At 42.3% G+C, this 13,282-nt stretch overlaps 1 protein-coding gene and 1 long non-coding RNA gene across 2 annotated transcripts; both read right to left on the bottom strand.

The window, feature by feature from the left end:
* Positions 1-623: 623 nt before the first annotated feature.
* Positions 624-2,435, bottom strand: LOC121309337. Its single transcript, XR_005948633.1, has 3 exons — positions 2,395-2,435; positions 1,099-1,256; positions 624-719 (listed from the first exon to the last, which is right to left on the bottom strand). It is a non-coding gene; the product is annotated as an uncharacterized LOC121309337 (long non-coding RNA).
* A 2,276-nt stretch (positions 2,436-4,711) lies between these two features.
* On the bottom strand, positions 4,712-9,746 carry LOC121309338 (neutrophil cytosol factor 4-like). Its single transcript, XM_041242215.1, has 3 exons — positions 9,493-9,746; positions 7,509-7,574; positions 4,712-5,283 (listed from the first exon to the last, which is right to left on the bottom strand). The coding sequence occupies exons 1-3, from the start codon at positions 9,729-9,731 to the stop codon at positions 5,079-5,081; spliced, it is 510 nt and encodes a 169-aa protein (XP_041098149.1). The 5' UTR covers positions 9,732-9,746; the 3' UTR covers positions 4,712-5,078.
* Between the last annotated feature and the right edge of the window lie 3,536 nt (positions 9,747-13,282).

The following is a 13,282-nucleotide window of genomic DNA, read 5'->3' as shown; positions in this document are numbered from 1 at the left end:
ACAGTTCCCCTTTTTTGATGAGGGGGATTTTGAAGGAGCGGCTTCCTATAACGCAGCTGCCTTTACTAACGCCTCGGGAAAACAGGAGCTGCTAAGGTTTCTGCGACGGAGAGCTGTTGTAACGGAGCTTTCCGCTTTACATTAATCTTTTTTGTACATATTACTAAATGCACAACGACCAGGGTGTTGCATTTGTGTACTTGTTAGGACCCCTTGCTCGCTCGCTAATTATTGGTTGGCATTATCGTATGAAGTGTGTAATAATACAAAAGCAACGTCACTACCTCTGACCGCTTTAAACAACACTTCAGAACATCGTAGTTTCTCCTTATCGTGCGTTTTCTGCATTTATTTTTCTTACTTTGCTTTGCCCACACGTTACTTGCCTTTACCTGGGATACGCTTAAACTTTTTGAAGGGGCCGTGCATTCTTCTCTGTGCTTTTGCCACACTTACTTGCCTTTACCTGATCTGCGTACTTTTTGAAGGGGCATTATCGTATGAAGTGTGTAATAATACAAAAGCAACGTCACTACCTCTGACCGCTTTAAACAACACTTCAGAACATCGTAGTTTCCTTATCTTGCGTTCTGCAGTTATTTTTTCTTACTTTGCTTTGCCACACTTTACTTGCCTTTACCTGGGATACTGCTGTAAACTTTTTGAAGGGGCCGGTTCATTATCTTCTCTGTGCTTTGCCACACTTTACTTGCCTTTACCTGGGATACTGCTGTAAACTTTTTTATCTTCTCTGTGCTTTGCCACACTTTACTTGCCTTTACCTGTGATACTGCTGTAAACTTTTTGAAGGGGCCGGTTCATTATCTTCTCTGTGCTTTGCCACACTTTACTTGCCTTTACCTGGGATACTGCTGTAAACTTTTTGAAGGGGCCGGTTCATTATCTTCTCTGTGCTTTGCCACACTTTACTTGCCTTTACCTGGGATACTGCTGTAAACTTTTTGAAGGGGCCGGTTCATTATCTTCTCTGTGCTTTGCCACACTTTACTTGCCTTTACCTGGGATACTGCTGTAAACTTTTTGAAGGGGCCGGTTCATTATCTTCTCTGTGCTTTGCCACACTTTACTTGCCTTTACCTGGGATACTGCTGTAAACTTTTTGAAGGGGCCGGTTCATTATCTTCTCTGTGCTTTGCCACACTTTACTTGCCTTTACCTGGGATACTGCTGTAAACTTTTTGAAGGGGCCGGTTCATTATCTTCTCTGTGCTTTGCCACACTTTACTTGCCTTTACCTGGGATATCTTCTCTGTGCTTTGCCACACTTTACTGCCTTTACCTGGGATACTGCTGTAAACTTTTTGAAGGGGCCGGTTCATTATCTTCTCTGTGCTTTGCCACACTTTACTTGCCTTTACCTGTGATACTGCTGTAAACTTTTTGAAGGGGCCGGTTCATTATCTTCTCTGTGCTTTGCCACACTTTACTTGCCTTTACCTGGGATACTGCTGTAAACTTTTTGAAGGGGCCGGTTCATTATCTTCTCTGTGCTTTGCCACACTTTACTTGCCTTTACCTGGGATACTGCTGTAAACTTTTTGAAGGGGCCGGTTCATTATCTTCTCTGTGCTTTGCCACACTTTACTTGCCTTTACCTGGGATACTGCTGTAAACTTTTTGAAGGGGCCGGTTCATTATCTTCTCTGTGCTTTGCCACACTTTACTTGCCTTTACCTGGGATACTGCTGTAAACTTTTTGAAGGGGCCGGTTCATTATCTTCTCTGTGCTTTGCCACACTTTACTTGCCTTTACCTGGGATACTGCTGTAAACTTTTTGAAGGGGCCGGTTCATTATCTTCTCTGTGCTTTGCCACACTTTACTTGCCTTTACCTGGGATACTGCTGTAAACTTTTTGAAGGGGCCGGTTCATTATCTTCTCTGTGCTTTGCCACACTTTACTTGCCTTTACCTGTGATACTGCTGTAAACTTTTTGAAGGGGCCGGCTCATTATCTTCTCTGTGCTTTGCCACACTTTACTTGCCTTTACCTGGGATACTGCTGTAAACTTTTTGAAGGGGCCGGTTCATTATCTTCTCTGTGCTTTGCCACACTTTACTTGCCTTTACCTGGGATACTGCTGTAAACTTTTTGAAGGGGCCGGTTCATTATCTTCTCTGTGCTTTGCCACACTTTACTTGCCTTTACCTGGGATACTGCTGTAAACTTTTTGAAGGGGCCGGTTCATTATCTTCTCTGTGCTTTGCCACACTTTACTTGCCTTTACCTGGGATACTGCTGTAAACTTTTTGAAGGGGCCGGTTCATTATCTTCTCTGTGCTTTGGGCCGGTTCATTATCTTCTCTGTGCTTTGTCACACTTTTTGCCTTTACCTGGGATACTGCTGTAAACTTTTTGAAGGGGCCTCATTACCTGGGATACTGCTGTAAACTTTTTGAAGGGGCCGGTTCATTATCTTCTCTGTGCTTTGCCACACTTTCTTTCACTGTGATTTTACACTGCGCTGTGTTTTTACTATGCGATACAATTGTATTTTTTAAGTCAGGTTTATTAATGATTAACTTGCAAAACACCAGGTGGAAATGTATAGAGTGTCTCTAGGCTTCTACAATTTCCATAACAAGCAGTTGTGAAGTCAGCTGGTGTTGGTACAGCTGCCTGCACCAGTTATACCGCATGCAAATTTATCATTCGAGCTGCCACTTCCTGCAAGTTTGTCAATAGAAAGGCAGCAAAAAAAAAAAAAAAAAAAAAAACACTATCTGAACTGTAACTCTGACCTCTTGGCCGAGTACCATACTCTTAATGAATTTAATTTACACTTTAAAAAAATGATTGCAGTTTTAAAAAGGCAAATCGACAATCGAAGCTAACGAACATAGGTCTCAAAGGTGCAGTTTTGAAAGATACACGTTTTTTTTCAAACACGTATTCGAAGTCTGTTACTGCCGTCTGATTGTGTTTAATGATTCTTGAGAAATGAGGGGAGAAATCAACTGGAAAGAAGACAGTAAATGGGGTGACCCAGAAAGTAAAGCCAGTCTAAAATAATGACTTACATTTCTTTAAACTGCTTCATTACCAGGTACCATGTTTATATATATATATATATATATATATATATATATATATATATATATATATATATATATATATATATATATAATTTTGTTTTGCTAAAACATGTGTTTATTTCAAAACTCCACATTCGAGACCTATAACGTGCGTATGTGCTTGGTGGAGAAAACTGAACTATTTTGTTAGCTGCAATTACTTTGACAGGTACAGGAGTCTCTCCCCTATCTGTCAAGCATATATGCATGTTTCGGCAGTCAAAAGACAAATCTTGGATGGGATTATAAGTGTGCATGTCCAATGATACTTTTGATAGTACACTGAAGTGCGGTGAAACCTGTTTCACATCACACTTGAAAGGGACTCAGCATACATTGTGACAATAAGCTGAATCAAGATTATCAGAACTTCATCACTAACCTAGGAAACTAAACGACCGAGCACACGCTAAAACCAGCTGAAGTTCTGTTCCTGTACTTTCCCGTAAGCTCTTTTAGCAGCAGAAGCTACTTAGCAGCTGTGATAGGCTCTCAAAATAGCATTCCTGTTTTGAAGAATCTTTGCAGGTGCAAGCGACAGCCTCTCTGTTCCTGGATAGGGCAATTATTTCAGCCTTTGTAGGTGTGTTTAAATCTTCTAGCTTCCGAGACTTTTTCATTTAAACATGCAATGGTCAAAAGAAACACTGAACACAGACTCCTGATCTCAACAAGTCCAGCTGGGCGGACATGTGACCACAACAACTACAGTGTGTACAGAATGTGTCAAAATACAGAACAGCTGATGTGGCATTTTGAAGTGCTGCTAAGTTGGGTGGAAGTCAATTGTACGACTGTTACATTTCCCTAACATTAAGCAGAGTGTGATATTAACCAACATGATATTATCAGGATCTTGCTTCCACTGAATTATTATCGCCACAGTTCAATGTGATGATAATCAGTGGGTTTGACTGTACTAACAAACGCAGTGAACAGGGCACACACAAAACACAAAAATCTACAACAGAGTAAACAATCAGGTTCTGACATCTGCTCTGACTGCCGGCGATTGCATTGCACGGCAATCTGATAATGAAGCCTTCCAGTGAAATTCTCGATCTGGGGCTTGCACAATTCTGCGGTAATCGTTTAGCAAATAAAAAAAAAAAAAAATAAGTATGACAAATGTTAACAATTTACAGTTTATTACCAGTCAAGTTAGAACACATCAGATTTGCATTGTTTGGAAAATTTGCATGCCGATTTTTCAGTATTAAAATACATTATTACTTCTCACTGTTCATTCAATACATAATGCATTTTATGTAAATATGACAATAGTTCCATCTTATTTTTGCAGTGCAAGTTATTTAATTTAACTGACAATAAAATTCATAACAAATTATCTATTGAGATGCAGTATTGCCCTTATAAAATTTTCCCACAGTATTTTTGCAGTAACTTTACAGTTTTTCCATGCTTTTCCCATGGCTAAACTGCATTTACTCTACTGCACTTTACCATGGTTTACCTTTTTTAAAATCAGCTTTACCATACCTCACTGGTCTTTACAATGTCTGCCTATGCTTTACCGTGCTTTCACTATGCTTTATTACACTCTGCTATGCTTTGGCTAGGGAAAACTTTTATAAGGGTTAGTTTATCATGGCTTATTTTTAACATGCTTTACAATGCTTCCCTATGCTTTACCATCACTGTGCCTTTTTATACTTTGCTATGCTTTTACGAGGGGAAACTTGTATAAATCCTTAATTTTTGCACTTATCAGCAGCTTTCTGCAGAAAATAAAAAATTCCATAACTTAATCAGTCAAGCAGACACATGTTTGGGCTAGGGTGCTTCTTCAATGCACAAGACAAAACATTAGTTTACTTAAAACAGCACTCCTGTAATCAACAGCTATTTATCTGTTAAAAATACTTAAAAACAAAATGAAGGATTACATTTAATCTCAATGTAGAATCATAGAACAGTCCTACAGTCCTATATTGCGTCCGGTTTCCAAAACTGGTAACTGCTTCACGGTTCTGTGTTGTAAACAGAAAAGTCGTCGATTTGCGTCACGTGGAGTTCCCATGGAAACTGGTTGGCCGGCCTTTTTGCTGCACTTTGACTTTTGCACTCCGACACCATGAGTTCTACATCCTGGTCGTCCAGAATTCGAATCATGTCCCCTTCCGGGTCCCGATAGTTCAAAGCGAGGTGTTCGTTGTGAAACAGCTCCCTACAGGGTAAACGTGCTGGTGAGTGCCGAGGGACAGTGTAGATAACACAATAATACCTAGCATCTTACCAGTTGTGGAACCAACTCCCCAGTAATGTTGTTGAAGCCGACAACCTGGGATCCTTCAAGAAGCTGCTTGATTAGATTCTGGGATCAATAAGCTACTGACAACCAAACGAGCAGGATGGGCCGAATGGCCTCCTCTCGTTTGTAAACTTTCTTATGTTCTTATGAATGATGTCTGGTACTACACTAGGTAAAGAAATCTCTATTTACAAGCTATACTTTCAGATACTGTTGCACTTCCTTGGTCATCTGGAGCATATGCCCATACCTTCAACAGTTTCTCTTATAAAAAGTTTCCCAAACTAAAACAGCAGCAAATTGTAATAAAGCACAGTGAAAGCTAAAGCATATGTAGCATTGTAAAGTGCAGAGAGGTCTGGTAAAGCATAGGGAAGCATTGTAAAGCACAGAGAGGTCTGGTAAAGCATAGGGAAGCATTGTAAAGCACAGAGAGGTCTGGTAAAGCATAGGGAAGCATTGTAAAGCACAGAGAGGTCTGGTAAAGCATAGGGAAGCATTGTAAAGCACAGAGAGGTCTGGTAAAGCATAGGGAAGCATTGTAAAGCACAGAGAGGTCTGGTAAAGCATAGGGAAGCATTGTAAAGCACAGAGAGGTCTGGTAAAGCATAGGGAAGCATTGTAAAGCACAGAGAGGTCTGGTAAAGCACAGGGAAGCATTGTAAAGCACAGAGAGGTCTGGTAAAGCATAGGGAAGCATTGTAAAGCACAGAGAGGTCTGGTAAAGCATAGGGAAGCATTGTAAAGCACAGAGAGGTCTGGTAAAGCATAGGGAAGCATTGTAAAGCACAGAGAGGTCTGGTAAAGCATAGGGAAGCATTGTAAAGCACAAAGAGGTCTGGTAAAGCATAGGGAAGCATTGTAAAGCACAGAGAGGTCTGGTGGTAAAGCACAGAGAGGTCTGGTAAAGCATAGGGAAGCATTGTAAAGCACAAAGAGGTCTGGTAAAGCATAGGGAAGCATTGTAAAGCACAGGGAGGTCTGGTAAAGCACAGGGAAGCATTGTAAAGCACAGGTAAGCATTGTAAAGCACAGAGAGGTCTGGTAACGCATAGGGGAGCATTGTAAAGCAAAGGGAGGTCTGGTAAAGAATGGCAAATCTGCACTTTGAGACCTCTGCAGCTAACAGAAGTGCAAAACAGATTTATGATATTATACTGAGCCTATTTCTGCTGGAGATAGACTGATCCCCACCTTAATAAGATCCCTATACCGACTGGCTGGACAATTGGCCAATCAGCTAATTAAATACGATCCCCTTCACTGCACTGCTGGGTGTCAAAAAAGGAAGCGTGTATTTCCAGCAATAGCTACAAGAATCAATCTCACTTCAGCTGTTGCTTTTCTATTGAATTCTCACCGAAATACAGCAGCTTGTTATGTTTTGTTTTTTGTGGGGGTAGGTGCCAACCTCTAGATCTTTTTAAAGACTTCCTGAGAAGCGCAGTGAACTCTGTAAAACTCTTCCTGAGCCCTTCAGGGCAACAGAACCGAGCCTGCAGCCTACCCTGCAGGCAGACACGATTAATTGCAATGACCTATGAGCAGCGTCCTAACTGGGGCTGATCCTGTGGTCAGTACGGAGGACAGTACTAATGGTAGAGGGCTGGCTAGTTTCAATTGCAATGAATCGAGCTCTTCCAGGTAGACTGCATGTTAGGTTTTAAGATGTTCTCAATTGCAGTGAACACAGTGCACCAGTCATCTGCCCCGTAGAGGATTGTAAAACAAGACAAGTTGACTGTACTAACGTTACTGCTACGAACCAAACCTGTGATGAACATTTTCAACGTAACAAACAAATCAATTATTTTTCAAATGAATAAAGCACTGAGTTAACATCATTCTGAACATATAACAAAGTACAATATATACAAAATGAATATTGAAATTGAGTGTTATAGAAATGTAATTGAAAACTGTACTGCAGCCTCCCTTCATATCATCTTCTAAAACGTGTCTTAAGTGAAAGCCTACTGTAAAATCTGCCCGTGTATTTTCACATTAAGTGTATTATTATACTTCTACACTGATACAGAATGAAGAAAAGGGGAAGAAAACAGAGCAAGGCAAAAGTGCGAACTGGCCTTGCTAATGTGCTGTGTGTGTGCGCGTGTGCGTGTGTGTGTGTGCGTTGGTACCTCATTCGAGTCAGCAGGTCGTTGTAGGAGGGCTGGATCGACAGTTCTTCTTCCACACAGATATCTCTGCAAGACAAAGCAGCACACCATTCAAATACAGGCACTTCTGAGGGATGCTGTCATACACTGGGGTTACACTGAGACTTAGGCTTTCCAAGTTACCCGAAATAAAAAAAGGTACTGAAGTGTAAAACTAAGAACAAAATAAGTAACATTCTGTACTAGTAGACATTCCCAAATGATATTCAATGGCAGACAGATAATGGCACTACAATGGGCCTGTATTATACTAATGGGAAATGGTAGTACAAGTATAGGGCAGCTGCAATGGGGTGAGGCTGGTAGAATGGGACCACAGTGTGCTCACTATACCCTCAATGATCTTCAATGAGAGACAGGCAGACAGCGGCACTGCAATGGCTCTGTATTACACTACAATGGTAGCACAAGTATAGGGCAGCTGCAATGGGGTGAGGCTGGTAGAATGGGACTACAGTGTGCTCACTATACCTTCAATGATCTTCAATGAGAGACAGGCAGACAGCGGCACTGCAATGGCTCTGTATTACACTACAATGGTAGCACAAGTACAGGGCAGCTACAATGGATTTAATTCATTATATATTACATAGCTAGCACATGCATATGTCGAATTTTCATTTTTTAAAAATGGGAGTTAATTCAAGACTGGAGTAAATGTAACAGGGGTCAGCAGAGCAGGAACCAGTAACCGTGCGCACCACAATGCAAAAGAGGGCTGCATTCGTGGAATCAGAGCTTTTAACATCATCTCATCTCAGGGGACAGAATTTGCAATGGCAACGTATCGCACAGCACTGCTCATTACACAAATGTTTTGAAACTATCCATAATAACATGCATCTTATCAACTGTGTCTGAAGCTGTGTGTGAAGAGCCTACACATTTGTTTCCTTTTTGCTTCAAAGCATCAGCTATTGATTATTGCCTGTCCGAATCGGGGAATGAGTTACTCATTGCTCCTCTACTCCTCGTAAGGGCAGATCAGCAGCAGTGTTATAGACAGGGAGTGCAGTGGGATTTCAGTGAAAGAGATTTCATTCATGCAGTCCTGTGACGGTGCTTGCAGAATAAATTAGTGCTGGCCCGTTCGTTTCATTAACAGAGCTGCCGAAATCTGCTGATGGCGCAGTTTTCTCGCTCAATGAAACATCTGGCTGCTAGATTATGCGGATTGATTTCCGTCAGGGGTGAGTATTACTCTCATTAACGCAGAAGAAGAAATTCTACTGAATGGACACGCACACATTAATACACCTGCTACTCGCACCACGAAGACCACTGACCAGTACTGCTAGGCGAGCTGATCGCTATGAAAGAGTCGTCTCGAACGTCCTGCTTGTGACACAACCTGCCAGGCAGATGAGCAGCTTTGATCACATACAGGTTCAAGAGACAAGTCCTCCCACAGGCGTAAACATACTAGACATCACAACTTCTAAACGAAACAATCTGAAAACTTTGTGAAGGTCAGATCTGTTTTATTATCATTTTAAAGTTTAAAGACTACAGTTAGTGACTGCTACCAGTTTGCTGCATCAGCCTGAACACACATTAGATGTCCTGTATAATTCACATGGCAGATTTTGTTTTGTGTTTAAGGTTTTTAGTACCTCTCTATCCAAGTGCTCCGGTAAAAAAAGGCCTGGCACTGGCTACAGTTCACGCTCTCACGATCCTGTTAACCTGGCTGTTCTGAAGATGTGGAACTGTTTCCATCATAGTGTGAAGATGGAATTTGATAATCTTTCTCTCTGTGGGGTCCCTGTGTCATGGTAGTGAATACTCACTGCCTCACCTGCTCTGTGGGGTCCCTGTGTCATGGTAGTGAATACTCACTGCCTCACCTGCTCTGTGGGGTCCCTGTGTCATGGTAGTAAATACTCACTGCCTCACCTGCTCTGTGGGGTCCCTGTGTCATGGTAGTGAATACTCGCAGCCTCACCTGCTCTGCGGGGTCCCTCTGTCATAGTAGTAACAGCGCAGACAGTTCAGCTGTTTCCTTCCCTCATTCTCCTCCAAGTCCAAAACCTTCTCCGGCAGTGGCTTGATCACCTTCACAAAGGTCTGGGGGAAAATCCCCACGGCATCTCTCACAGTGCCCTGGGGGAGAGGAGAAGCACACACACCACAGTCAAGTCTCCTTGAAAACGCACTTGGGACCAGTTTCCTGATACTACACATTTTCTACATGGTCCTCGGCTATGAACAGCAAACTGTGGATGCAAGTCGTCAGCATTTCAGATTTGCTCTGCCTTTACTGGCTTCAAATTGCCCTTGATTAGAATGGGGCATGCAGATTGCAAATGCAGTTCATTTGCAAAAGTTCGCTCCCAACTGTATTTTCAATAAAATGCACAATACTTTAAAATGTATAATACTTTCTTGGTTCTGTAATTGAAAACTGATTTCAGTGTTTCTGTAACTTCAGTAGAAACTGACAGTATGCATTTAGGCTCCTGATAATACACATTTATTTGCTGGTCCCTTGAAATTCATATTAATGAGAAATGACTGTGTTATCAAATATAAGCAATCATAAAACAAACACTAATCAGAGCACTGCAGGGCACCACCACACAGTAAATGAGCACAGAACATTCAGATAGATTAAAATGGAAGGGAAGCAAGATGCTGAAAAGTTAAATTCGCAATGGTTAATACGACCACACAGGCTTAACAGTTTGAAACTTCACTACCCGGCAATATCTTGACCGTCAATGGCCAGACAGCATATGTCTTTTATGGCAAGACTGAGGCCTGCCCCTGTAAATAGTACGTTTTGCTTTGGGTTTCTAAATAAAATATGTTTTGGGTTGGTTTGTAAATAATAACGGGTTTAATTTGTTTAATTGGATGGCAGGGCTGGGAGATTAGACCTACCTGCTTGCCTAATTAAAATAAATGTGCGGCAGGTGGCCAGGAGGGAATTGAACAATTGACAATCAATTAACCTTGGTCACCTCCGTTTAGTTTGTAGTTTCTTGGGTCTTCTTTTTTTGTGTTTGTTTGATGTTGGAGGGTATGTGGTTTGCAAACCTGGAGGCTGAGGTGGAGATAGAGGTGGAGGTGGATGATGTGGAGGTAGAAAAGGAGGTGAATGAGGTGGAGGAGGAGGTGGATGTAGAAGACGTGGAGGAGAAGGAGGATGTGGAAGATGATGAGGAAGTGGAGGTGGAGATAGAGGTGGAGGAGGTGGAGGTGGATGATGTGGAGGTGGTGGAGGTAGAAAAGGAGGTGAATGAGGTGGAGGAGGAGGTGGATGTAGAAGACGTGGAGGAGAAGGAGGATGTGGAAGATGATGAGGAAGTGGAGGAGGTGGATGTAGAAGACATGGAGGGAGGAGGTGGAAGATGATGAGAAGGTGGATGAGGCAATCATAAAACAAACACTAATCAGAGCACTGCAGGGCACCACCACACAGTAAATGTGCACAGAACATTCAGATAGATTAAAATGGAAGGGAAGCAGGATGCTGAAAAGTTAAATTCGCAATGGTTAATACGACCACACAGGAGGAAATGAGGAATATCTGAGGAGGAATAGAGGTGGCAAAGGAGGCCTGCCCCTGTAAATAGTGGAGGAGGAGGTGGATGAAGGTGGGTTTGTGGAGGTAGAAAAGGAGGTGAATGAGGTGGAGGAGGAGGTGGATGTAGAAGACGTGGAGGAGAAGGAGGATGTGGAAGATGATGAGGAAGTGGAGGTGGAGATAGAGGTGGAGGAGGTGGAGGTGGATGATGTGGAGGTGGATGATGTGGAGGTGGTGGAGGTAGAAAAGGAGGTGAATGAGGTGGAGGAGGAGGTGGATGTAGAAGACGTGGTGGAGAAGGAGGATGTGGAAGATGATGAGGAAGTGGAGGTGGAGATAGAGGTGGAGGAGGTGGAGGTAGAAAAGGAGGTGAATGAGGTGGAGGAGGAGGTGGATGTAGAAGACGTGGAGGAGAAGGAGGATGTGGAAGATGATGAGGAAGTGGAGGTGGAGATAGAGGTGGAGGAGGTGGAGGTGGGATGTGGTGGAGGTAGAAAAGGAGGTGAATGAGGTGGAGGAGGAGGTGGATGTAGAAGACGTGGAGGAGAAGGAGGATGTGGAAGATGATGAGGAAGTGGAGGTGGAGATAGAGGTGGAGGAGGTGGAGGTGGATGATGTGGAGGTGGTGGAGGTAGAAAAGGAGGTGAATGAGGTGGGGGAGGAGGTGGATGTAGAAGACGTGGAGGAGAAGGAGGATGTGGAAGATGATGAGGAAGTGGAGGGGGAGTTAAAGGAGGAGGAGGTGGTGAAGGTGGATGATGTGGAGGTAGAAAAGGAGGTGAATGAGGTGGAGGAGGAGGTGGATGTAGAAGACGTGGAGGAGAAGGAGGATGTGGAAGATGATGAGGAAGTGGAGGGGGAGTTAAAGGAGGAGGAGGTGGTGAAGGTGGAGGTGGAAGTAAAGGTGTCTTAGTCCCTTGTTAAAACTCTAGCAGCAGCATTTTGTGCAGACAAGAAATAACATGACTACGAGTACAAGCGAACAGGGCATTACAGTAGTCATGCATCTGGTCGAGATAGAATACTTCACAATTTGGTGATATTTCTTAGATGAAATTAAGAGATTTTGGTAACATTTCTAATGTGTCTTCAAAAGAAAGATCTGGTTTCAAAGTTTCTCATTTCCACTCTAAATTCAGGACAGAAGCCGTCAATGACAAAATGTTTTTTTCCGAGATCCCAGAATCATCACCTGTGAGTTTAACGTTAAAAAGTTTTTAAACATCCAAAGGTATGCTGTCAGCAAGACAAGTATTCAAAATAATTGCAGCAGATGTGTCACCCTGTTTGAGAGAGAGATATAATTGGGTATCGTCAGCGTAACAATGAAATTGAACTCCATGTCTCAATAATATTGCCCAAAGGTAGCATATTCAAAGAACACAGAACTTGGGCCAAGAATCGAGTCCAGGGAGACCCCACATGAAACCTTTGACAAAAAAGAAGTCTCCTCAATTTTAACAAACTGAAGCCTGTTTGAGACAAGACAATCCCATCACAGTTTTAAAACGATCAGCTGAAACAGATTGATCAATAGTGTCGAACACAGCACTTAAATCTAATAATATAAGAACCGATGGTGAGCCAATGTCAGAGGATAACAACGCATCGTTTACCACTCGAATAAGTGCTATGAGAAGGTCTGAACCCAGACTGAAATTCCTCAGGTATGGTATGAACTCCCAGAAATCAGCCACAACTCTTTCTAAGACTAGACAGAAACGGGAGATTGGGAATAGGCCTGTAGTTGTTAAGAACATTGGGATCTAAGGTGGGCATCTTGAGCAGATGTTTTAGTACAGCAATCTTGAATGAGTTAGAAACAGAACCTGATAAAAGAGAACTGTTACCAATATTCCAAACTGCAGTGTTTATTTTGGGGAATTGTGTTTAAAAAGTGAAGTGGGAATAGGGTCTAACGCACATGTTGTGGGTTTCATCTTTTAAAACTACTGTAACCAGATCTCACAAAGCAAGGAAAAAAGTTTGTAAAGTGTGTGTGGGGGTGCTGTTTGACCAAGGGTAAGAGTATCATTATTATTGTTAGATGACTCATCTAAATTTGGTACGCAGTTAGGAAGCTGATTTCTATTGCCAGTGACTTTCCTGTAAGTGATTCATAAAGTCATCTCAGCATTGATGAGAACCAGATAGAACAGACTATGGCCAAATGTTTACATATAATTTTAGGATTGATACATACAAA

Source organism: Polyodon spathula, unplaced genomic scaffold (assembly GCF_017654505.1).
Source record: "Polyodon spathula isolate WHYD16114869_AA unplaced genomic scaffold, ASM1765450v1 scaffolds_1216, whole genome shotgun sequence".
NCBI lineage: Eukaryota > Metazoa > Chordata > Actinopteri > Acipenseriformes > Polyodontidae > Polyodon > Polyodon spathula.
This window is presented reverse-complemented; position numbering and strand designations above follow the sequence as displayed.

Bases quoted from the DNA above. Each gene is read 5' to 3' on its own strand.
- LOC121309338 (XM_041242215.1), bottom strand. From the start codon at position 9,731: ATGTGTAGTATCAGGAAACTGGTCCCAAGTGCGTTTTCAAGGAGACTT. The intron at 7,575-9,492 runs GTGAGGCTGCGA...TTTGTCTTGCAG, and splicing joins AGAGGGACCCCGCAGAGCAG to AGATATCTGTGTGGAAGAAG. The intron at 5,284-7,508 runs GTACCAACGCAC...TTTACCCTGTAG, and splicing joins GACCTGCTGACTCGAATGAG to GGAGCTGTTTCACAACGAAC.